The sequence below is a fragment of the Primulina eburnea genome, chromosome 12 (assembly GCF_022965805.1).
Source record: "Primulina eburnea isolate SZY01 chromosome 12, ASM2296580v1, whole genome shotgun sequence".
NCBI classification, from domain to species: domain Eukaryota; kingdom Viridiplantae; phylum Streptophyta; class Magnoliopsida; order Lamiales; family Gesneriaceae; genus Primulina; species Primulina eburnea.
The window spans coordinates 2,764,622-2,790,725 of NC_133112.1; the positions used below are offsets into that span (position 1 = coordinate 2,764,622).

The 26,104-nt window shown below is 36.2% G+C and overlaps 3 protein-coding genes and 1 pseudogene across 6 annotated transcripts; 2 read left to right on the forward strand and 2 right to left on the reverse strand.

Annotated features, from left to right (window-relative positions):
- The first annotated feature begins 2,797 nt into the window (after positions 1 to 2,797).
- On the forward strand, positions 2,798 to 7,057 carry LOC140807141 (uncharacterized). 2 transcript variants are annotated; one of them, XM_073163853.1, is made up of 7 exons: positions 2,798 to 3,118; positions 3,194 to 3,683; positions 3,815 to 4,536; positions 4,621 to 4,710; positions 5,424 to 5,459; positions 5,556 to 6,206; positions 6,702 to 7,057. In XM_073163853.1, the coding sequence occupies exons 2-7, from the start codon at positions 3,596 to 3,598 to the stop codon at positions 6,822 to 6,824; spliced, it is 1,710 nt and encodes a 569-aa protein (XP_073019954.1). In that variant the 5' UTR covers positions 2,798 to 3,118; positions 3,194 to 3,595; the 3' UTR covers positions 6,825 to 7,057. The 2 variants fall into 2 exon arrangements, with proteins under 2 accessions (XP_073019954.1, XP_073019953.1); XM_073163852.1 differs by having other exon boundaries at positions 2,798 to 3,683.
- Positions 7,058 to 7,684: 627 nt separating this feature from the next.
- Positions 7,685 to 8,755, reverse strand: LOC140808255 (uncharacterized; annotated as a pseudogene).
- Positions 8,756 to 15,187: 6,432 nt separating this feature from the next.
- LOC140808361 (auxin response factor 17-like) lies at positions 15,188 to 18,555 on the forward strand. 3 transcript variants are annotated; one of them, XR_012112867.1, is made up of 3 exons: positions 15,188 to 16,218; positions 17,269 to 18,010; positions 18,304 to 18,555. XR_012112867.1 is itself a non-coding variant. In XM_073165462.1 (2 exons), the coding sequence occupies exons 1-2, from the start codon at positions 15,253 to 15,255 to the stop codon at positions 17,950 to 17,952; spliced, it is 1,650 nt and encodes a 549-aa protein (XP_073021563.1). In that variant the 5' UTR covers positions 15,188 to 15,252; the 3' UTR covers positions 17,953 to 18,497. The 3 variants fall into 3 exon arrangements, 1 of the variants encoding a protein (XP_073021563.1); XR_012112868.1 differs by having other exon boundaries at positions 18,194 to 18,497; XM_073165462.1 differs by having other exon boundaries at positions 17,269 to 18,497.
- A 39-nt stretch (positions 18,556 to 18,594) lies between these two features.
- Positions 18,595 to 25,225, reverse strand: LOC140808360 (phosphoglucan, water dikinase, chloroplastic-like). The gene is made up of 19 exons (XM_073165460.1): positions 24,679 to 25,225; positions 23,825 to 24,443; positions 23,634 to 23,720; positions 23,422 to 23,553; positions 22,986 to 23,111; positions 22,721 to 22,899; positions 22,402 to 22,483; positions 22,060 to 22,227; positions 21,938 to 21,990; positions 21,561 to 21,769; positions 21,354 to 21,472; positions 21,055 to 21,125; positions 20,849 to 20,966; positions 20,675 to 20,761; positions 20,493 to 20,579; positions 20,345 to 20,421; positions 20,073 to 20,202; positions 19,880 to 19,994; positions 18,595 to 19,667 (listed from the first exon to the last, which is right to left on the reverse strand). The coding sequence occupies exons 1-19, from the start codon at positions 24,897 to 24,899 to the stop codon at positions 18,766 to 18,768; spliced, it is 3,582 nt and encodes a 1,193-aa protein (XP_073021561.1). The 5' UTR covers positions 24,900 to 25,225; the 3' UTR covers positions 18,595 to 18,765.
- Positions 25,226 to 26,104: the final 879 nt, after the last annotated feature.

Sequence of the window (26,104 nt, forward strand, 5' to 3'; positions counted from 1 at the left end):
TTTATATTGGAGGATGTGTATCATTTTTTCAGCATTATTATTATTTGGTTTCTTTACCTTGATGCAATTGTAGCTTTGATAACTATAAATAGTTATTTACATGATCTACATAATTGTTGTTATGTTGTTATGATTATGTACTCTAATTGATATGAAAGAAACATGAGATCAAATTCATGCTCCATATCAACATCAAATGGAAAGATGAATGTTGAATTAACTGGGTTTTGATGTGGGAAACTTGGTTTATATTTTCTTGGGGCAAGGGGAAAAGAATGTGTTCTTTTAATGGCGGGAAGTTTAGTTAGTGGGATGCTAGGTTTAGTGCGTGTGGATTAGTATCCATTCTAGATTTGATGTTCTATTTTAAAGTTGTGAACTGTAATCAATGATTATTTTATGGGTCTTCCTGAACTGATCAGTTTATTTGTTTATCATCGTAGATTATGTTACTGAAACATTGTCTATAGTATTCATGTTTGCTGATCGATTATTAGTCCTGTACCTTGATTGTTTTTTTTTTTTTCTGATTAAAGCTTACATTGAAAAGGCATCAACCCATTGTTTGGAGCTTAAGGTTTTGACTTTTTCAGGTGGGATTTCAGTATTTCATGGGTAAAACTCGAGAAACATGGATAGTTTCATAGGCGACACCGAAGAATCCTTTTTTGTTTAAATGCTCAGTAGCATATTTCACCAGAATCTGATTTTGAATCGGATTTTTGAATTACAATAATAAACTTGATCTAAGCAAGGATTTACAAATTTATTATTTCCATTGTTCTATCTATTTAATTTTTTTATTTCTATTTCAACTAAAACAAAACATAGTTTGTGTATTCCATAAATGATTTAATTCTGCTATTATTGCTAGAATTACTATTCTTCATTTTTGTAAAGTCAGTTACTTAAAATATTTTTCTTTTTCTGTCATATAAAAAGAGTTTGTCACTTCCTATTTTAATTGCAATGCATTTAACAAAATTTTTGCATTAGTTTACATTTTGTGATTTCATATCAATTTGTTTATAGAACGCTTTACTAGATTGTTTTATTTATTTTTTATTTTTATGTTGCACTTGAGTATGATTATATAAAATTGAATATTTTTTTATTAACCCTAAAATAAAGATGGTTTAACTTATGCATAAAAAATACTTAAATATAAATAAATCTTTAATTGTTTTTTTTAACAATTTGTTAGGTGAGATGATATCATGGTTTCAAAAAAATATTATTCTTTATGATCAAAACCTATATCATTTAAGGTAACAAATAAAGTTTGACAGATTTATTTAAGCTTTGAAATCTATTAACTCTCAATATTGAAGTACAAAATGTTTTAGTGTCATAGTGTTGTAATATCATAAATGTTAAATATATTAGCCTCATATATTCATTACACACGCAACGCGTGTGCTTCGGTGGCTAGTATTAAATTAAAAAGTAAAGTGAAGTACATTTTATAGTTGGATTCTTCAATTGTTCGAGATGGCAAGTAATGTGATTCGAAGACCGATATAGATTATCAAGTTTGGCATCTAGTTTTATATGGACCAAAGCCCAATTAGTTTGGGCTTCAGAATAAAAAGGCTTTGAAGCGGGCTTCCTAATACTGGGCTTTATACAGTCTACCCCCATAAGGGCCCAAATAATTAATTAAACTTGCTCCAAAAAGTGAAATCGCTCACCTTAGGCGTCCCTCACCTCCGGCCCGACAGGAATGTGAGAGGAGATAAATCATGGTGACTCAACCAACCAGCAGCAACTAGACCTTATGTCACGCCGCACACAAGGAGCTCCCCCTCATTGGAGGGAATTTAACTCCCACACTGCCGCTTGCGAGACTCGATCCTTGGTCATTGCTTCAAGATTTACTGCTGCTGACCAACTGAGCTAAACCCATGCGGGCAATAATTAATTAAACTTGCTTGGAACTGGGAGCATATCATTTCTAAATGCTAACTGTTTTAAAATATAAAATAAAATTTTGCTTTTTGTTTTTTAGAAATTCTAATGAGATTGAAAGCTAAAATTTCTATGATAATGATATAATGATAATCATGACTTAAAAACAATTTAATAACTTCATAGTTTTGGTCAAAATAATTTTTTTAAAATTTTATTGATGCATCTTAATAATGTTGGTTCATATAATAAATCTAAAATTAATTTGATTTACATTTTTTTTGTTTAATTTAAATTAATGTTTTTTTACACGCGATATGTGTATGCATGTTAATTTTTTTTTTTTGTGTTAAATATTTTTTTTAGAATTTGAAAGATATTTCATTAAAGGTTAAATCTCTTGTGAAACGGTCTCACGAATCTTTATTGTGAGACAGATCAATCCTACCAATATTCAAAATAAAAAGTAATATTTTTTCATTGATAACCCAAATAAGAGATATGTCTCTCACAAAATACGATCCGTGAGACCGTCTCACACAAGTTTTTGCATTTATTAAGATATAATAGACAAATAAGATGTAAATTTACTAAAATGAGTTTAATGATATCTTTATTAAATTTTATTGATGCATCTTAATAATGTTGGTTCTTATAATAAATATAAAATTAATTCGGTATATGCTTTTTTTTGTTTGTTTAATTAAAATTAGTGTTTCATTACATTTGATATGTGTATGTATATTAAATTTTTTCGTGATAGACCAATAAGATTTAAATTTATTAAAATGAGTTTAATGAAATTTTTATTAAAAAAATAAATGTATTTTTGATATTAAGAAAACAGAACATAATATAAAAATTAGTTATAAGATTTATTTCAGAAGATTTGCAGTTTCGTTAGAATTATTGTTATTATTATCACTTTCACACAGAAAACGCAGACTGTTGACGTTTCGCTCTACGTATTTACCCTAATTGTCACACAGATCCTCTTCAAATTCGCCGCCTGCATTTTCTTGTTCCGGTACCGCGAATTACGCATCCAGGAAATATATTAATTTTCACATTTTCTTTGGAAAAATATAAAAAATCATCGAAGTTGTGTGTACACCGTTGATTAATTTTCATATACATACAGTTTGGCGGTTTTTTTTTTGGTTGCGGTTAGGGTTCTCTTCGATCCCCCTTTTCGGTTACTTTTGTTCAGGTAGGGATGCTCAGTTTCTCCTTCGTATCTTTGATTGTGTAAGAGTTTGTTAATGCATTTATGATTTATGAACAGGGAACTTGGCATTTTGCTTGTCGTTGTTAATTGGCAGACCCTAGTTGGTGTGGGGAATTTTACTTAGAGGGTTGCATTTTACTGTGTTTCATTTGTTTGTGATGGTGTGATATTTAAAGAGAGGGAAGACTGCTTGGTTCTTGAGTTTCAATTGTTGTTTTGTTGTTGGATAGTTAATCAACTTTTACATGGAGGGGTTGTTAAAATGCTATTAAGGGAAGGGAATCCTCATTTATGAGTTAGGAAACTTGACGTGCTAATTTGGCTTGTCAGGAGTGAAAGTCTGTCTTTCTATTAGTTTTTAGTATCCATCGAGGAAAGGGACCATTTGGGTTGATAAAGGAGGTTTAATTAGTTGAGACTTCTCGATTCTCTTTAGTTATAAGATCATGTTCGGCACTGATGGAAAGAACTGAACCTACATTAGTTCCTGAATGGTTGAGAAGTACTGGAAATGTTGCTGGAGGTGGTGTCTCCGCCCACCACTCAGGTTTGTTCATTATCCCATTCTCTCTCTGTGTGTGCATAAGCATTAAAGTCACATTTTCTTTGCATATGGTCAGCACTCAGCACAATTATGACCTTACCTTCTTTTTTTTTTTTTATTTAATTTTGTTGTAGATGTTTTTTCTTCTCTGAACTCCATACGAGGTAAGCCTTCTAGAAGCAACAGTGAGAAAGGTAGGCCTGATTTTGTGGATAGAAACGCTTCATTCAATTCTAGACTTAGTTCAAGTAGCAATGGTTCTGGTAAACATCCATATAGTAGTTTCACAAGGAGCCGCCGAGATAAGAACTTTGACAGAGAAAAAGAGAAATCTCTTTCCATGGACATCTGGGATCATGACTCCTTAGCAAGTATATTAACTAGTAGAGTCGAGAATAGTGCCTTGAAGCAATCACATTCATTGGTTTCTAGAAAACCTGGTGAAGTATTAGCTCACAGAGCAGATGATTCAAGAAACGGTATTAACCATTATGGCGTGCATCACGCGGGCAGTAATTCTCGTGGAATTCAGAAGAATACATTTGAAAAGGACTTTCCATCTCTTGGAATTGAGGAGAAGCATGACGTGACTGGAGTTAGGAAAATTTTGTCTCCTGGATTAGGTTCTGCTGTTCAAAATTTACCCATTGGCAATCCAGGGTTTCTTGGTGGTGAGAAATGGACTTCTGCTTTAGCGGAGGTGCCAGTCAGTCTTACCAATAATGGCACGGAACACTCAACTCCTCAACAGAGCTTGGGAACACTTATGTCTTCAGCATCAGGAGCTTCTAGCACTGCTTCTCTTAACATGGCTGAGGCATTGTCCCAGTCTCCTGCACGAGTTCATGTCTCTCAGGTTTTACAAATTTTTTCTATTCATCCCTTTATGTTTTGGCTGGAACCAGGGGGGTAAAGTGTACATTCTATTCCACATTTGCAGCTACCTGATAAGAGCCAAAGGCTTGAGGAATTGGCCATCAAGCAGTCTAGACAATTGATTCCTATGACTCCGTCAATGCCTAAACTGTTGGTAAATTTAACTGATTTTATTATATGGGGTGCCCTTGTAAATAATGAGATTATGCACGTCACAGAACTAAGATGTATTACACTGTTACTAGAATTCACTATGCAGGCCAACCTTTGCAATAAAGTAATATATCGCTATAAGACTGAATCATTAAGCATCTATCTTATGCTATTATTTCTTTTCTGTTTTTTTGGGTTGATAGTGGAACTGTGTTTTACCCAAGAGTCATATTCAGTCTGCGAAAAGAGGATCATATAGTTTCATATTTTCTCATTTCTATGCATTCATCTGTGATTTTTCTTGGAAATGAGCGTTTACTGTACCTGTCTGTTCTTTTTGGAAAAATACCAAATAATTATAGAAATTCCTCTTCAAACCTTCTTTTATTATGGTTTTTTTAGGTATCATTTAGCCCATGTCTTAGGGCCCTCAATGAAGCCAGAAATTGCAACATGGTCATATGGAATCAGTCGATATGTTGCGTCCTTTAGAGTTGGCAGACCAAATTGTAGTTTTTAAGAGACTCCTAAGCATACTTCTGACATGAATGGGCCCAGCCATCATAAATGTAGATGACCCGAATTATAAACAATGCATTGAATTTCTGAATTAACCTTTTTCTCTAGATGTTGTCTCTTATTCTTCCTTGCACATATGTGACAGTGTGTTTGGATAACATTATAGTAATGATGGTTTCAAATGTTATTATTCAGGTTCCTAGTTCCGCAGATAAATTGAAACAACCAAAGGTTTGCATCAGAACTCATGAGTTGAATGTGGCCTCAAAGGCTGTCCAATTGCAGCTCTATTTTTCTCATATTTCTATTCAACCTCATGTTGGACAGGTCAAATCTGATTCTTCGAGTACATCTCATGTTGGAAAGTATATGGTTCTTAAATCAGGACGCGAGAGTGGTGTCACCACTGGGACAAAAGATGCATCTAGTCCTTGTGATTCAAATTTCAGGACAGCTAATGGGCAGCTTGCTATATCTCCGTCAACCCCAACTGCATCACTGAGTCGAAACAGTTCTACGGTTTCGGTGCTTGAAAACAAGACCGCCACATTATCACTTGGTTCTAGATCTACTGTGGACAAGAGACTGTCCCAATCTATGGCCAAAAGCAGAAGTGAATTTTTTAATCTCATGAGAAGAAAAACCTCAATTACAGCTCCAGCCATTCTATCAGATTCAAGTACGGCCGTTTCACCTTCGAGTGCAGAGACATCTGGTGAAATATTTCAAGGTGTTCATACTTCAATGAGTCCTCGTGTGTATGAGAATGATGATTCTGTAATTTGCAATGGTGATGGGCGTGAAGTTCCTGAGAAGATTTTCAATTTTTCTGATGTTGGAGAGAAGAAAATGTTAGGTGATGGGGCAATTTGTCCAGATGAAGAAGAAGCAGCTTTCCTTCGTTCGCTTGGTTGGGACGAAAATGGTGGAGAAGATGAAGGCCTCACAGAGGAAGAGATCAATGCTTTTTATCAAGAGGTGAGTGCTTAATTTTGCAGTTTGTTTTGTAACTGCATTATTATCTATTAGATGCTAGCAATTGAGCACCTATATACTTGCTAAATACATTACATGTATGCTGTGTTGTAGTAATTTTAGATTGTTGAATTCAATTGTGATCAAATTAATAAGAGGAAATGAGTGTTTTCAACTGTTTTAAAACCAAGATACCAAGTTAATAGCTCTATTTGCTCCTTTAATACTATAGTAAGAGATATAGATATTGCAATTACTCATTTTTTACTTGTTTATCAGTTTATACATGTAAAAGCATAGATTGTACTCCACAAGGGATTGAATGGTCCGAGGTTTTCATTACATTTTTGGTGGTCCTGCATGTGATCCGTGTGTCTTATTTAACCATTTTATCCATATATCTGATTAAGTTCTCTGTTTCAAGTTTATATGGATAAAATGCCTTGTTTCAATTTATGTTTGTTCCGCAGCAATCTTATTTCCTCTATTTTTTCACAGTACATGAATAGAAGGCCATCTTCCAAAGTGTGCGTGAGTTCTACACTGACAGAATTTCACACAGCAACGGCTGGCATAGCTGTTTCTGACTCAAACTCCTCCATATCTGAGTCTGAAGCTTGAATCCTGACTTCATCTCAAGGCAGCTGACCAATCAATTCCGGTTGAAGGTTCTGTTTTTTTCACGGTAGGATGATTTAACTTAGGGATGTCTGATAATGGAGTGGTATAAATTAGCATTGATGCTGCTCGAAAAAGGCAGTTGTTTGTGGGATTGTGCTTTAAAGTTAGGTTACCATGCTAGGCTTCCATTTTTAACTTTACACTTGTGGTATCTATCACATATATTTGATATATTTGCAGCATGAGAAAGCTGAAGAAGGTGAAATATGGTTTACAACGTTCCGATCAATTTTTGCGTGAAGGCAAAAAAAGGTTAATTATTTTACTTTCATGCTATCTCCGGGGTTTCAGATGTGTGTATTTATTTACAAATGAAAATATTCTTAATTTATTTATGACGAACAAAAGAAGACATTTCAACAATATTTTAATTTTAAAGAATTTAAATTATTGTGTATTTGCCTAATGGAAATCAACTAATCAAGTGATGATGGAAGCTTCATCAGAGCATAGATAGATTGATATGATGGCATCGTATTTTGTAAATTGTAAAGCAAGCACATAAACCTTCATTCACTGCCATCATTTCTATTTATTTTAGTTAATTATAATAATTCTGTGCTATTTTTGTAAATTTATATTTTGTAGTTACAAATATTTGTTACTTCCAGTGCAAGTTTTGAATTAATTATCAACAAAAAAAAAAAAGAAGAAACAAAAAACCAATCAGATGGGGCCGGAAAGGACCTGAAAAAGCCAACATCAATGCCCACATCTAACCATAACTAATAAGTAATAATTTTTCAGCTATTCTTTCCAAAATCATATTAGAACAATTCAGATCACATCAAAAGGAGAGATTATAAAGTAAATATTGGTGTCATTAATGAACAATTAAACAGAACATACAAACTTTTATGATTGCATACAAGTCAAACATCCATCACAGAACCAGCAGTAGTAATCACATTCCCACATATTATTTTTTTGATACATAATTATATTTCATATTAATATGGATCTTGAAATGACCATGAAACAGCATAAGTTCAAGGGACATAGCCACCATGGCCGCCGCCTTCGCTGCCTCCATATCCTCCGCCATGGGCTCTCTCCGCGCCACCACCAACGTACCCTCCAGCACCACCTCCAGCACCACTACCACTGCCATATCCATTGCCTGTGGCACCACCAGCATAGCCAGCCCCACCACCACCACCATGACCTCCCCCACCCCCATATGGGCCATACCCTCCACCAGCAGCATAACCACCTCCACTGCCCCCTCCTTCACCTCCACCATACCCACCACCATGTGCCCCGCCAGCACCACCACCCGCCTCCGCCTCCTCCCCCACCACCACCACCTCCTCCGCCGCCATGTGCTCCTCCAGCTCCATACCCTCCACCTCCTCCTTCACCACCTCCACTTCCATACCCGGAGCCATGGTCTCCCCCAGTAGCATAACCAGAGCCACCACCACTGCCACCTCCACCACCACCTCCATACTCTCCAACACCGCCGTACCCATAGCCTTTTCCCGCACCACTACCAGCACCACTTTCATAACCATGCTCAACCCCACCTCCACCATACCCTCCACCGGAACCTCCGCCGCCACCATATCCTCCACCACCTACATTGCCTCCATAGCCGTAAGGCTCTAGGAGCATCCTACCAGCAGAACATATAGCTAAACACAATAAAACAAAGAAACACACACTAAAAAGTCGGTTGTTAGCCATGCGAATGAATTTTTCAATGGTTTGTATCACATGCATGGAGCAACAGGGTATTTATAGGAGCTTGCAAAACGCGTCTTTGCACCATTTCGAAGATTGAAGAACAAGTAAAGAGAAATCCATTTAGCGTTTTTGTCCCACAAATGGTCCAGTGCACAAGCACACCACAAAAATGATGAACTAGTGTGCTTCTGCTGTCTCCCACCTCTGATGATCAAATTATTTCAAACCAATATTTCCAATTTCTGGATGATGCTATATAGTGCTCCATGTGCATCGAGCCGTCATTTCACGGGGATCGATAATACATAGCCTGCGACATTTTTTATTTTCTATTTTTGTGTGAAAACAACATTCCTCGTTGACTCTGTCACTTCTACATTTCTTTTTCATCGTTTAATTTAAATTTTAAGTCCGAGTTACATATTTTTTTCGATAATTTTTCATCGGAACGGCGAAATGACATCGGACACATTAACAATTTCTGGCAACATATCGTTATTTTTCAATATCACGTCATCATTTCGTTGGAAAAAAACTAAAATGAAAACAACCTGAAAGTTAGCGCACTAAAATCGGTCAAAAACATAAAGTTACAAGATTAAAAATATTATTATCTCCATCTTTATATATAAAAATGAAAGCTTTATTGCTTCTCTTACTCTGAGTGGACGCATAATTTATAAGAAATGGGTAGCACTGTGCATGGCACATATGTATAATGCATCTATTATACAATGTTGAAAAGGATGAGAAATTTTTAAACAATGCTATCAAATTTTGTTTAGATCAAAATTTTACGCTGTTTTAATAATTTAATAAAAAATATATTAATTTCAAACTCTGACTTAATAGGAAAAATATGATGTTTTGATAATATTGAAATGGTACGTACTTTAAATTTTCCATTTATTTGGGAAATGTTTTCCCTCTCGATTCCTCTCTTTTAATCACTTTAAGCATGATATGGTGCTGATTGGAATTCCAACTAAGCTTGATATATAATTTTCCAGTTCTCTACTATATGATGGATGACATACTGTAGATGAACCCGATCAAACTGTATGTCACTAATTTTCGACGTGTTTGATCACATGTTGTGTTGATTAAATCCACGGAGAGTAGGTCTTTTGTGAGACGGTCTCACGAATTTTTATCTGTGAGACAAATCAACCATACCAATATTCACACTAAAAAGTAATATTTTTTCATAGATTACCCAAATAAAAGACCTGTCTCATAAAATAGGACCTGTGAGATCGTCTCACACAAGTTTTTGTCATCCATAAAGTAGCACGAGAATATTCTTAAAATTATAAATGCAATGTTTAACGCGCGATTTACATCATAGCAGTTTCAATGCTACGCCTTGAACCATTTGACTTATTTATTTGGAACTTCCGGTTGTGATCAATCTCATCTTTTCCCTCGTTAAGTCCTATATTATAGGTCGGTTAGATTTAGCAGTTCAAATCTTTTTCAATGTGTCATCGATAATAAATTTTTTTTAATCTATTCAAATATTGCTCCAAAGGTGAAATCGCTCACCTTAGACGCCCTTCACCGGCCCCCGGCCCGACAAGAATGTTAGAGGAGGTAAATCATAGTGACTCAGCCAACCAGCAGCAGCAAGACCTTATGATACGCCGCGCACAAGGAGCTCCCCCTCATTGGAGGGAATTTAACTCTCACACTGCCGCTTGCGAGACTCGATCCCTGGTCATTGCTCCAAGATTCACTACTGCTGACCAACTGAGCTAAGCCCATGCGGGCAATCTATTCAAATATCATTTATTGATACATGTGTATGATACAATCTAGGTAAAAATATTGTTGAATGTTTTATAATATATATTTGTAGCCTAAATAGAAAGTATTTGAAAAAAATATAAATATAAAAAAGTGAAATGTCATTTTTTGTCCGGTATGTATTGATGTACTGCTTTTTTTTAGTTATATGTCTTTAATTGAATCAATTACAATTTTGTTATTGATCAGTTTTTAGTTTTTTTCTTAATATTTTATAATTAAATTACTGATATTGTTAAAATTTTATAATTACGTTATTAAACATACACAAACGTGCATATTTTAACTGTTGGAGCATAATCACCACTTGTCTATGTTTCTGTTTGGTATAAAAAGTAATACTCAATGTTTAGATCCGGCCGCGCCGTGCCTGGACGTTGATGCAGGTACGCAAATTGATTTGGACCCCTTAGCCTGTTTTTCGAATCTTTATATGTAACCAACCCGGCACTGAGAGCTGTTTTTTGAAAAGAAAACTGCGTAGTACATATTACATCTGTATTTTCATTGCTCAGAATCAGAAAGCTTCGGGAAAATTACCTCAAAATCCTTTTGAAAGATTTTCGTATCCAAATAACATTTTTTTTGTTGAAAAAAAATAACAATTCTAGCCCTTTTCATGAAAAAAGTTTAATTGCGAGATTTTTTTTTTAAAAAAAAACTCCAAAATACTCTAGTCATTTAATAAATTATTGATCCCATTTTATTTAAAGTTTCAGGGATATATTTTTATTAAAAAATATATCATGGATTAAAATTAATTTGTAAAAAAAATTCAAGTCGAAATCTAATAGGAAGATCTATCCAAAACACAACATTTTTACTTAGTTTGTAAAGTAAAAAATGTTCCATGATATGTTGGTGAATTATAATTTATTGGAGTTCCTATTATGAAATGTTGGAACATATTTACTTTCAAGAAAACAATAATAAGCATATATGTGTAGGTATGAAAATATGTATTATTGAACATTTAATGTTATACTTGGATTAGAGTTAGTTTATTCTAAGATTGCGCGCATTTGAATCGATGTATTTCAAATGTATTTAAAAGGCAATCATAAATTTTAATTTCACATCTTCCATGTTAATACAGTGTTCTATGTTAATTACGACGTTCATCTAATAATTTAAGCCTTTGAAATTCATTCTATTTTATATAAGTAATGTGTAAAAAAATTTGATATGAATTTAAGATTTCATGTAACGTTTCATTACAACAATATAAAACTATCGAAACCATTAACTTGATATAGCTAGCTAGCTAGTTTATTAGTCAAGAATATGACCTACCAAAAAATTAGTTAAATGTCCACTAAAGATTAGAGGGTGTGATTTAATACTTAATTATATTATATAAGTCTAAAGATGAGTTTTTATCTGCTTGAAGGAAGATGTCTGCCCCGCCATTAGTTCAATATATAAATTAAACACGATTTAATCATGTGCTTGGACGCGTGTGCACTCTGATAATTATGTGTAAGGCTGTCGATAAAAGTTGGGTTTGATCCCTCGTACCATACACGGCATTTGCTTAAAGTCTTCGCTTATATTCCCATTCAAGATACACTAAAAAGATCAACTTTTTTGGAAACCATTTATAGATTTGAGTTTTCTTCTTGGTGGGGAAAAGTTTATTACAATTCATGAACTACTTGATATCTCGTTTCTAACTTGAGTTCTTGATGTTAGACGAGTTGTAAGTCGTCGATTATAAATTTGACTATCATGCTTTATATTATGTTGTTATTTTCAATCAGTATTGTTTGAACCCTTTTCGAAGTTCGTATTGTACGTTAATCTTGACACATAAATTGCGTCTCCCCAAGCTTTTACAATATTTGAATTCTGTAAAGAGTAGGTCTCTTGAGAGACGGTCTCACGGATCTTTATCTGTGAGACGAGTCAACCCTATCAGTATTCACAATAAAAAATAATATTCTTAGCATAAAAAATAATATTTTTTCATAGATGACCTAAATAAAAAACATGTCCAACAAATACGACTCGTGAGACACATAAGCTTTGTCTTCTGTGTAAGACTATAACAAAAGGTGTTTCTTTGTTTGTATTCACTTCGATTTATAATTTATGTATATATATTTTTAAAAAGTGGGAATATTTAAAAACTGACACGACTTTAAAAATTGGAAGTAAAATTTTTCATATAAGTAATGAAGAAAAAAAGCTCAACCTACTCAATTCTTTTTACATTGAAGTGTGAAGCATGATCATATATCGTTCTCAAATTGTCGTGTGAAAAGCCACCAAAATGGAGAAAAAAGAATCAACAATTCGAATTCATTTACGATCAGTTACAAGTGTATAACACACGAGACGGGGATATGAATCGATGGATTCAGTAATTCAAACCGTTGGCGGTGGTTCAAAATTGTTGTTTGGCAGATGTTTTTGTTTAATCTGCAAGCTTTTCAGCTCCGCCCCTCTTAAACACCTCCTCCTCCAAAGATTCACCTCATCGCGGCCAACCCCTGGTGGCGGCACCACCCTCTTCACAACAGGCAACGGCGGATCAAGTTCACATATATTCAACTCCTCCACACGATCTTGATATCCACTATTAGTCAACTTTATCCTTCTTGAATTATTAACAATCATCTCTTCTTTACTGGTTCTGCAGCTTCTGCTAAGCCCCCCTCTGGCACCGCCGCCGCCGTTGGTGGTTGAGAGCAGAAGGGTTCCGCTGGAACGCGGTTTTTTCAACTTCTGTTTGTGGTGGTTGGCGTTGGGCGCCGGGGCTGCTACGTTGAAAGGGAGGACGGTAATCCTGTTGCCGCTTTTGACTTGGCCTATGCAACTGACTCTGGGGGAAGAGGGTACGTCAAGTTTTTGAATTCGACGCCTGTGGTGGTTGTTTGGTTCGACGTCTTTGATGGATAAGCGGCAAATGATGGGCAAGAAAATGGGTTTTTGGAGCTGAACCCTTTGATGATCATATCTGCTGCCCATTTGGATCTTCTCCGACACTTTCTGTGTGTGATTTTTCGGTTTCAGTGCGTGTAATACGCGTGAAACGTGGGGCATGGAGAAGCGAAATGAGGAGAAAATACACAAGTTTTCCATTTTATAGGCAGAGGAAGGGGAAGGGAGAAGAGTCAAAACTCATGAAAGAAGCCCGAAATAGAGGAAAATTTGTCAGGACCTAACCATTTCTCGGTTTCAAATCATAGGATTGTGCCCCACTTGTTTACCTATTAAGATATATTATTATCCAGCACTTCTTTTTTCTTTTCTATATATATGTCATTTATATTTCTCTCCTGGTATTTTCCATTTTGAGTGAATATTAATAGACTATCTTTGGGATTATGCGAATGGGTTTTGGGTTGGTCATGTTAGGAAAAAAAAGAGTTTTTACTTATTTAAAATAGATAAAATAATTCGAAAGAGCTACGTGATGAATATCATTATTTCTCGATTATCAATTAGGGTGAAAGAGAAATTAATTCGAATTTTATCGAACTGAAAAGATTGAATAAAAAATATCATGTAATTATATATTGAGAGAAAGCAAAAACAAACGAGGAAAAACCGGAAGAAAAGTGTAGGAAAGCAGACGTGAGAGTCTGTTACAGTGGCTTTTACCTGTGTATTGCTTTGTACAAAACTAAGAAAAATCAAGTGCCGCCTTTTTTTCATTCATTCTCCAGTCGCAAGTTTCATGAATCTTGACCATACTAACTAAACTTCGAATTATTTAGTGCCTGCCTTACATGTTTATACATATTTATATGCATCCTAATTTCTAAAGTTTGAATTAATTTTAATTATATTAATTTTAATTACTGATTTAGTGAGTTAATAAGTATTTAACACTCATATATCATATATGATGAGATGAGTGTCGTCTCATTGATTAATACGTATATGATAATTTTTTATGGGATTCATTTATATACTTTTTAAATATAGTAAATCAAAATTTGGAACTTTACTTCAGAGGCTGAAACAATCTGTATTGTTCTTCAATTTATTTATTATTTCAAATATCAAGAGTTATTTATTTGAATCATTGATCCGCAATCTTAATATTTTTTCTCTGTCTACCTTTTTTGCAATAATTTTTATATCAACTTAAATTGAAATTTAACATATTGAATTAACTTTACAATATATGTTTGCGCGGATTTATTACCTTTTTTTTTTTGAAAAAGTGAATATATATATATATATAATATTATAATAGAAAATGACAAAAAACGTGACATGAAACATGTTTCTGGGCAGGTGGGGGCTTACTTGTCAATTCGACTGACATGTTTTGTTCTCACAGTGTTAATTATTGCTGTTTAGTATAACATTTGAGGGTGATCGCAATTTCATTGCAAGCGCTTTTTGTTAAAATATTTGTTCTAACCAACGAGTTCCTTTTTTTTTTTTTAAAAAAGTTGAAATTAGAAATTCGTCTCAAATTTAAAATCTTATTATTAAAACTTAAAAAAATAAACAATACCATAAGATATTCCACACATCTTCATATAAAAATCACTATAAATCAATTTTTTTTTTAAAAAAACATATCGATATATAATTTGTTAACTTTGGTTCCGTTGAACTATAATTGTATTTAGATTTCCATTAATTCTTTAATATATATTTGTTCGCTAAATAATAATAAGGTAGTGTGTATCCCCAAGTGCGAAGAAGCGCGTGGACGATATAGTTTGCTGGAAGACAGTTATGACGTGGGCTTGCACACATTCCCGTAATTCCCAGACAAAGACGAGGGTATTTTTGCAACAATATAAATATCAAACCCTTGCCCCCCTCTCCCCTTGGCTCTGCCTCTTCACTCCCCACTTTCCATACGTAATCTATACATACACAAATACGTACACGCCTCCCACCGCCGCCGATGTCTAACCACGCCACCGCCTCCGAGGTTGACGCCGGAGTTTGGCTCGCAATTGCCGGTGCATCCGTACAAATCCCCTCCCCTCACTCCTACGTCTACTACTTCCCGGAAGGTCATATCGAACATTCCCCTTCTCCCGCCATCGTGAATTCCGGTATTCCCCTTAAAAGGCCATTGATTTTCTGCCAAGTTCTATCTGCTCGTTTACTGTCGAGTCATATCTCCGACCTGGTCTTCGCCAAAATTCTTCTGCAGCCACTTCACCCCCACGTGCAACGCGCGGCGAATCGCCATTGCCATGGCGATGACATTCAAAACGGCGTGGTCTCGTTTGCGAAGATTTTGACACCATCGGATGCTAATAATGGCGGAGGGTTTTCTGTCCCGAGATACTGCGCGGAATCGATTTTTCCACCACTCGACTTCGAGGCCGACCCCCCTGTCCAAAATTTGACGATGAAAGACACCAATAACAATGCATGGGAGTTTCGACACATCTATCGGGGCACACCACGCCGCCACTTGTTAACCACTGGTTGGAGCAAGTTTGTCAATGCCAAACGCCTCGTTGCGGGAGATTCCACTGTGTTTATGCGGAAAGAATCCACTGCCGAGCTCTTCATTGGAGTAAGGAGAGCCGTTCGATTTGGCACCAAAAACGCATGGACCTCTGCCGAAAGCACTTCCAATGGTAGCAAGGATGAGGTGATGGAGGCGATGGAGAAGGCGGCGAAAGGAATGGCATTCGAGGTGGTGTATTATCCTAAGGCTGGATTGCCGGATTTTGTGGTGAGCGCTGAGAGGGTGGAAGATGCATTGCGGATTTGCTGGAGCCCTGGAATGCAGGTGAAAATGGCAGTAGAGACGGAGGATACGTCGAGGATGACATGGTATCACGGAACCATAACGGCTGCCGGGTCACCGGAGGCCGGGCCGTGGCGTGGTTCTCCCTGGCGCATGCTCCAGGTATGATACAATTCAACTGTACATGTATGTTGATTTTATATGATACTCTTGGGTGGATATTTATCTTGATTATGAGATTGTATAACAGTAGATTATTATTTTTCCTTTCTGGATTCTTTTTCTATTATTTGTGCGTTGAGTAAGTTTTAATGTTAGCTACAGCGAGCATTGTTTTGATGTTTAGGACAGTTCCACATCATGCATGTTGGATTTCGGAGGTTGTATTTATGTGTCCGGTACTGGCTCGAGTTGATTATGGGCTGTCCAGTCGATATAATGTTCTCTATGTTTTGTTTTTTTTTTTCGTAAAAAGAAAAATTGGTGTAGGCCTTATCTTCTATAATTAATGAAGTAAAAACTTTAAAAAAATTCTCTAGTTTACTGTTTAATGTATTGAACGGGTTGTAAGAAAGGTTTATAGGCTGTGTTTCTGTTGCCGACGTTATGCAATTCAGGACTGCTGCATGATATATGTTGCAATAAATTGGATTTGTTTCATTGTTCAGAAGATGGAGGCGGACAGGTGGTGATTGGATATTTAGAGCATTGCCCTGAAACATGGTTTGATTTGTTATGTTATATTTGAGTCAATGATGCCGTGTGCTTGATTTGGTTAGATGCTATATAATCATGCTTAATTTCAAGCTCTTGTATTAGGGATTTTAGGTGTAAAGTCAACAAACTTGCTTTGTAAGATTTGTTGGATACGGAAATCAACGTGTTTAGGTCATGCGTACAGTTTGACTTTATGTTCGAACTACAAGAAAATGTTCTGAAATTGTCAGATGACTCAAATGCATGTGTCTAGCAGTTATCATTATGGGAAATGGATAAATTGGCAGTGTATTGGAAACCCCAAGAATTTCAAACTTCGAACTTGCATAGGATGATGTCTGCGTTTGTTTCTTCTTGCTGGTGATTTTCTTTTTCTTTCTTATTCTGTTTTCATCAAGTCATCCCAGTACTTTAAGTGAATACTGCAAGAAAACGTGACATTCAATAGCTTTCTACCACCCTCTTGTTCTGAAGTTCTTTAATTTTCTCATGTAGGTAACATGGGATGATGCTCAACCCCTGCAGAACATGAACAAGTTGAACCCTTGGCAAATTGAATATGTTCTGCCTCTGCCACAGCTTCATTCTCCATTTCCTTATCATAAGAAATTAAAAGTCCTCCAGCATCATGGAGAGGCAAATTGTTATGTCCCTATGAAAGAGATAACTAATGCAATGGCAGAGAATCCGAACTCGTCCGTGTTCAATCATTCTTCTTTTCCTGCTAGCATGCAGGGAGCCAGGCGAGATCACTGTAGTATATCCAGTTTGTCCAACTCCGAGAGTGACAACTCCCTCCAGACTTTCGCCAACCTACTTACAAATGGTGCAGATTCAAATTCGAAACCAGTCTCTGCAGCTCTGAACATTAAAAACTCACCTCTACACAACTTATCATCAAGTAGTCAGAACAGCGATCAATTCTGTGGCATTGGGTCATCTGGACAGCAGGGAAATTCTTCTTCAAGTCCAATTGGTGGTCATTCATTTCAATTGTTTGGAAAGATCATCGAGATATCCAAGCCTGCGGAACATGGTTTGAGCAATGAGGATTGTCGCACAGATGGTGAATACAAAGAAAATAGTATTATCAGCAACCAACCAAATTCTTCTCCTAGTCGGAATAGCAACGGAGTGTTTGTAGGCCTTATTATCAATTCTGAAAAGCCTCAGCTTTAAAAAGAAGCACGTTCTAAATCAACTAGAAACTCTCTTTTGGCAATTCGAAGCTGTACAGGTAACTCCAAGGATTCCTTATCTTTACTACTAGAAGAGTTCCAAATATAATTTTCTTGGTAATGGTTAAGTGGAGAAAACCTATAAAAAACATCTATTTGTTTTTTGGTTTGCATTCTTACGTAGCAGACTTTGATCTTTGTTCTTGCTAAGCTATCTTGATCTCTGTTTTCCTTTTCTGAAGGTGATTTTCTACCCGCTTCACAAGAAAGAGCTTCTTATCAGTTCGTATGAACTGTTCTTGGCATTACCGCAGTTTTTTATTTGATGGTTCTTTGTTTTCAATTTCTGCAGTTACTTTCAACAGGAATTTGACCGGAAATCTAACCCCTTCAACAGCACAAGCAAATTCTTCTCTATGTTCTTTTGTAAATGTTTAGGCTTGGTTACCAACATCGTGATTTCAGACTTGCCCCTTAAAGATTGCTTTGTTTAGTTACCATTTTAAGGAGTTGTGCAATTTAATCCAACATTTTTGTTCGAACTTGATTTGAACATAGACATCTCTATATCGCAGTGCTTATTTTGAAATGATGGTCTTTAAATTATCGCAGTGCTTATTGTGAAGTGATCTTTAATCGATAATTTTCGTAACCACTCCTTCAGAGGGTAAAATTTGTTAATATCATGTATCAACTGTCATATATAATTATATATCCGTCATTCTAAAATATAATGAACGATGGATGGTCACGAACTTCGTGGCATGTTGGTATGACTTGGCCCTTGTATTTCTCTTTCCAAATGCAATCATCTTTATCGCGGTTGAGGCCTTGTCTGCACGATATAGATGTCTTTTCCGACCAAACAACCTTCTACATCCTGCGGACAACCAAACTTCTGCTCCAGGAAGAAACCAATGGCACCGAGTCGCTGCCCGAGCTGTTGTCTATAAACTCTGTCCACCGTCAAGGGTTTCTTTGTGTAATCTGCGGTTAACTGCATCACTTCTCCGTCAGCAGGGCCGCTGCCTCCCACCACCAACTCAGTGCTGAAATTGGCAAATGCCAATGTCTTCACTGCGCCTTCAAACTTCCCGCACGAGAGACGCCAAGGAGTTCCTCTCGTACCTGAAGCCAGAGTTTCCCCGAGACCTGGAGCAATCTCAGCCTCCACCAGACTAGGATCATTGTCTGTAGGGCTAAGAGTATGTAGCACAAAAGACAGGTCCGGAGACAACATTTCTTGCACCAGAACAGCCATCACGGCCTCAGCCTGGCGCACACCAGCAGCCCTGCGGCTTAGAACTGCCCTGCGTGTGTACAATGACGCCCAAACACGGGTGACAGCACGTCCAAATATGATTGGATTCAAAGGGCTGACGTTGGGAATGGATTCATAAAGCCCTGCAGCTGACATTCCGGCCAAGTCCTCCACATTTGCACTGGAACGGACTATTAATCGTGCTGTTGTGCGGAATATTTGTGATAACCTGTCGATGACAGCTTTCGAAGGGTTTAAAGAAGATACAAGCTCCTGTAATTCGTCGCAGAGTTTATCGAGTTCTTTGTCCACTTTAGCAGTTTCAATGCTTTCAAGAAGGGATCTGTAGGTCTCTATAGATCCACTGTTTTCCAGAGCCATTTCCATCGAACCGAATGGTATCACTGCTCCAGAAGGGACTTTAAATGACGCCGGAACTCCTTGTTCATTGTACACTGCAATTTAAAGGGAAACTTCATCGTTAGTTTATCAGATGCAATGGGTTGTCCAAGGTTCAGGTGGCAAACCCAGAAATTTAGCTGCTGGAGCGGTGAAACTTATTACATATGAAATTTCAATATTTGTTTACTGGATACATGCAGCTCCTTCCGGATATAGTTACCACGAAAGATGCTACCAGACAACTCTTAAGTACAAATTATATTACCTTTATTTGAACTAACTGCTAATGAAGCTAGGCTTCTGCAAGCTGTAGCTTTTCCACCTGCGCTTTCTAGATCAGCATCTTCAAGCAGCATAACGCCTGCTTCAGCTGGTCGACCCTGAAAGACAAAAAGTTTTCTCAAAGTTGGTTAAAACATCCAGACAACTGTTGCAGCAAATTAGACGTAATGGCTTACATAGAACTTGATTACTCGCGATGAGTGACTATTATCAGCAGTGGATGTTTGTTTTTCCAATGTGATGTTGCCATTTCTGCTATCTGATAAAGATGGGGTCAAAGTGACACCAGTTGTTGATGCCTCTAACCTGAAATACAAAGCGCATAAAGCTTTGGAGAAAAAACAAAACACAACAGAAAAAGATAGTCTAAGGCCGTGGGCCGACCCAAAATATATTAAGTTGTCCCGCAAAGATTAAAATTCTCTTGGAATATAACAAAAAATATTACTCGACAAATTTTCCATCCAGTGTTTTGATATATGCAACTTTCTCATCATCCTCACAGGTCACAAATACAACCTTTTCCTGCAGTTAAAGAACCAACTTTGGGTGCCATTTTTCATGGAAAAAATTCAAAATTCCTATGGTCCACTTACCTGTCGAGCCCGAACACCAAGATGAGAGAGATGAGGCAGCTCCTGCATCAGTATGACTCCAGTAACATTTACCCCAGCAGATGTTACCTATCAAGTTGGTCGCCAGCAAAACTTAATCTTAAATGTGACTGAAATCTATCCGAATATCATCTTGATATTTGTTTTCTTAACAATTAATATACCTCTTCATCTCCATCAGCTTTGTTAACCATAAGAATAACCGGTCCTGTTATAGTCGAAGGAACTGATCCTGGTTCAATGTTCTCCAACTGAGATGCAGTTTAGTGACATGTAAGGTCCTAACAATCACATGTGCACGTATACTCTCAAGTGACTTTTCAGGCACGAGATAGTACCTGGACGAGAGTTCCGAAAGCATATCCAGGAACAAGAATATCCCAGCCCTCAGAACCAAGAACCTTTCTTACAGCCTTCAAAAGAAGAGTGCAGAATTTCGAAACCTGAAATATCACGCTGTTTTACATTGAAAATTAGACACCTGAGTAGGGTTCCTTTTAGAGGATGGGTTTATGTTAAACTGCACTCAGTTTGATAATTGTACCCTGCACGAATTTCAGCTTCCGCATATGTCCTCACTGTATATTCAGGAATCCCTAAAGCTTTTCCAAGTATCTGCAAGAACCAAGAGTCATAGATTCAGGTTCTTCTATCGCGAACCCGAAATTAAGAAGGCAGGCAATGGTTGAAGATTTGAAACCAGGAATATATTTGATATTAGATTCACGTTCACCGCATCAAAACATACATATATATTCACATGAATTATGAAGAATTATTAATTATTAAATAAGAACAAACATGAATTATTATTGCTCACGAGATGCTAAAATGTTCATCTACCTGCACATTTCGAGGGAATAAATTAAGAAGTTCCTCGGAATATTCTTCTGTTAATCTTTTAGCTCTATCTAGTGTAGCTTTAAGCCTCAATCCCCATATTCTCTTCCCATCCTCAATGCCTTTTTACGGTTAACAAAATAGATGGTAGAAAAAATGGGTATGGTCAAAAACAACAAATTTTACGAGTTTTATGAAGAAACAAGATACCTTCGTTTTCCAAAAGGAGTTTCTTTTGCCATGCCTGAAGTTCATTTCCGATGGCAATGCATTCTTCAGGCTTCCAGCCAGATAAGCCAACCTGATGGATACTGATGACTAGAGCATCAATTGGATCGGTCCAAGAATCAGCTTTATTCTGCTCTATGTTATCCGCAAGCCAAATGGCTCCTCCCCTAGCTTCAAGTGCATTTAGAAATCTATACAGTCCATTCGAAATAGAAAGAATTTGATTGTCATAGACCACCAAAAGACCATATTTTAATCACATCTTGCAAAACAAAATATGTATACATAATATCAGATGGACAGTAATAATTATTCTAAACTAATATTCTTGATATTTTTGTAAAAATGCAGTGGTCTACCTGCTAACAAGAATAAAGGCATAGTCTTCGAGTCCAATCTCACAAAGACGCCACTGCAATGTGCGAACACATATATTAACACACATTTGGATATTATGGAGAAATAGCTAAGTAAAATTTGCCTTTTGGCGCATTGCTATTGCAGCATCAGGAGCATCGTTTCGAAGACCACTTTCAAGACCCTTTATAATTTCTTTGCGAAGATTATTCACAGCTTGAATCATTTTCATCAACACACTTATCCATCCATTTTCTGCCATATTATCACTTCCATCCATATTATCCAAAACCTGAAAAATAATATCTAATATTTGAGGTGTGAATGAACACATACCCAAAGCAATGTATCGAAAGATGTTAATATTGAGACGCTTAAATAAGTTTCGTCTAACACATTTAACACATCTTTAGTTCCAGGGAACTATCAAACTACAATATTATAATCCACCGCTGAAAAGAAATACCTTTTTTGACTCTAGAAACAAAGGTAAAGTTTCCGAGCTCTGATCCAATGAATCTCTTATTGATTCCAGCTGTTCCTCAAGACTTCATTAACGTGAAAACATCAAAAGATGGTTAACCTAAAAGTCTACTATCCAAGAAACACGGATATTATATTGTATATACACATGATAACATTTATTCAAAAAAATAAAGACCAGCTTTAAAAAAAAATTAATTTTGAATCTGAATAATTCAATGCAAAACTCAGAACGAACAATGTCAGATATGGCACTTCTTTACTGATATAGGCTGTGATTTATAAAATGAAACGGGTCTTACTTTCCAGCATTGAAAAAATCTTTAAGTTCTCGATGAAATATCTTGAATTGCTCAATGAATGATTCACTATATTCTCCAGGTCTCTTGGTAATTCTTGCAAGCATTGCTTCTGTGGCTACTAAATCTTCGGGACCAGCATTTCTGTGAAGCTTGTTTTGTATTGTGTGCTTAATTTCTTGCTGAAATGTTTATTTTATTATGTCAGCAACTCAAATTTTCCACGCATGATAAAAAAAAGATTAAAAGAGCATTTCCAGTGAATAACCTTAAGATCGTGTGGGATATCATTCCTATGAGCAATATCCCTTATTCTAGTCAAGGGAACTGATGCGGTGAACTCTGCCTTAAAAGACGGCAGACAAGGATGAATCTTGCGGATAACAAGTGTTTCCTGTGTAAAATAAAAGCATCAAATCCATCTGGATAAACAATGACAAAATAAAATAAAATCCAAAGAAAAAATGAAAGTGTATAATGAGTTAGCTATATAATATTAAGTTATCCTCATATATGAAACAACAAATATCATGCAAAACTGACAAAAGATAATGATAACAATCTATATTAGTTAAGACAGTAGGATTACTTTTGTATTTAAACTATATAATATCACAGCCATGGTGGTTCCAAACTAATTAAACTATTTCAACGAATCTGATGGAGTTTAAGTTAAATTGCTACTAAAATTACAAAGAGGAAACCTGAGGTGAAGTATCTTTTCTGGCAGAAATTCTTTCCAATTCGCGAAAAATAAGTTTTGAAATCTCAGCATGCCTGTTTGGCCGGTGATGACCACCATCTTCAAAGCAAGCAATTTGACCAGTGTTTATCCACTGCATAAAAACGATATGATCAAGTAAGTGTACAGCTAGTCGTCTCAGAGAACCAAACTAAATACGAAAATTAATAAAACCTTTAGATAAATTGCTGAATATATGAGAGCCTCCAAGCGCTTTCCATTCTCAATATTCTCAACCACGAGCTCCCGTATGACCTCAAGCTGAAAATAAGAAATGCAGAAAATAATAGTCGTAACAAGAAACTACAAATTGGCCAAATGAGACTTCAGTAGAGGTTTCACAAGCTTTAAGAGGCTCAAAATACCTTACGCCACCAGTTCCGAGCATGCTGATCACCTTCCAACAACTTCAAAGGAACCCCTTGTAGCCCCGATATGTCCCAGTTTCTCTTCCTTTCTGCATCAAAATGATCTTTTGAACGCACAAATGAAACATCCTTACCTTGCCATTGCTCCACAAATGAACTGGGGGTAACCACCTCTTCTAGTGCATCACGGATAACATTTCCATTTTCATTTTCCTCCTCCAAAACTCCTTCATATTCCTCCTCCAACGGTAGCACTTCTACTTGCTCGTTAGTCGAGTCCCACTTACAATTTATACTGAAACTTCCCCTCTCTGGCAGCTTTAGAGTACGGTTATTACCGGTTTCCCAAATCAAGTCTTTATCCTTTCCTGCTATCACAAACTTATATTCAAGGGGCTCTTCATTGATCTTTAGTTCCAAATCACAAACCCAACCATTTTCCGTCCAGTCCATCATCACCATCTTCGTCCAAAATCCTAATTCTTTGGCAGATCCCAAAATCGCAACATGTTCCCCAAATTCAACTTGATGGTCTAGCCTAACTTTTAGCTTAACTTTGTTACCACCAGACTTTTTAAGCTGTTTTTTCTTTTCATTTCCCCTCTTCATTTCATCACTAAACCAACAAAAGATGAAAAAAAATGTGACCAGCTCGAGTTTTGACAGAACTAAAAATACATTGTTATAAAAATAGCACTTTTAACAACTTTTCTTTTGCTTTAGTTTCGATCACGAGTCTGAGTTTCAGGGGCATGACGGAAATAAGGCTCGCCTTGTTCTCAGATTCAATACATATTTCCTACTGCATATAGGTACACACAATTAGTGACAAGAAAGGGAAAAAACTTTACCTGGTTTCAACTGAAGAAACAGCGGAGACAAACGGTTTAAGAAAATTCCTGTTGATGGGTCTGACAGAGAATGAGCGAAAATTTCTTCTAAACGGCAGGAAACTTGAAGGTTTCTGACGAAGAAATTTAATGGAAGAACAATTCTGAGGTAATCTATCTAATGAGGCAATATTTCGAGAAAAAGAACAAAATTTGCTGTGCAACACACCAGAACATTCCATTTCCGCAGTTAAACAACATAAATTTCAAGAAATCTGCAACCTTTAGCTGTATATATAAATATGAGTAATGACTGAATTTGTAATCTTGATTGAATTGGGAAGCGGAAAAATTTATGGGCGAACACGTGGAGGGAGGAAAACTTTTGCTGATATTGATAATCAACGTAGTACTAGTACATGTGAACCTCCATTCCCATGAATGAACCTGGGAACTTGTACAAGAATCGAGGCTTTGCTTGAAAGATCAGACTATGATTTTTTTCCTTTTTAATAAAAAAAAGTTCAAGACTAGATTTTTAGAGCTTGAGATAGTTTTCCTTAACGTGATTTTTTATTTATTATTCTTTTTTTTCCTATTGGATTTTTTCCCTTGTTTTCTTGGCCTTTCTTTCTCATCCCTCCCTGCCTTCCCACAGGAGCCATCAAGATATTTGTAAATAAATAATGCACTTTAATATCTCTCATTTCTTTATATTTTGGATTATTTTAGTTGATATCTGCTCACTTATATTAGATTATTTTAAATTTTCAAGTGAGTGTAAAATTGAGGAGCATAAAGATTTTAATTGAGAGTTTATGTGATGATTTTATCGAAAAATTTCGTTCATAACATCATAACATAAGGGTGATGCTCATATTCAGTGATCATATGTTATGCTAAGATCGAATTTTTCCATATAATAATCACAAAAATGGAAGCATGTGAGTCGAGTTAGATCTTAGGTTTCGATGTTCTATGTATTTAAAACAAGAACTATAATGTTGAAGCATAGGAAGAAATTATAGCATTTTTCCTGTAAAGAATTGGTTTCCTCACTATATGTGCTTTAAGAAGGGGAAGTTATTGAAAAATCCCCAATCAAAAAATTTCTTTGGCTTCACTTCCTACCCACAAAATTGTGGTACTATGTCATACAAAATGTGGTACACTTCATGTGGAAATGTGGTACACTTCATATGGAAATGTGGTACTAAAAAAGTACCTAGGGACTGAACACAAAAAAAAATGACGGCTGGGGACTGAACCCAAATTTCCCGCTTTAAGAATTAACACACATATTTCCCCGGTCATTAAATGCAGAGAGAATTTGGGATAATAATATTCGAAATTAAATGGATGAATTGTTAAAATAGTCTTCATGGGCTCAAATCTCAATTATTACCGGCCCAATACTTCTGTATTTATCTAAATTTAATGCTCACCT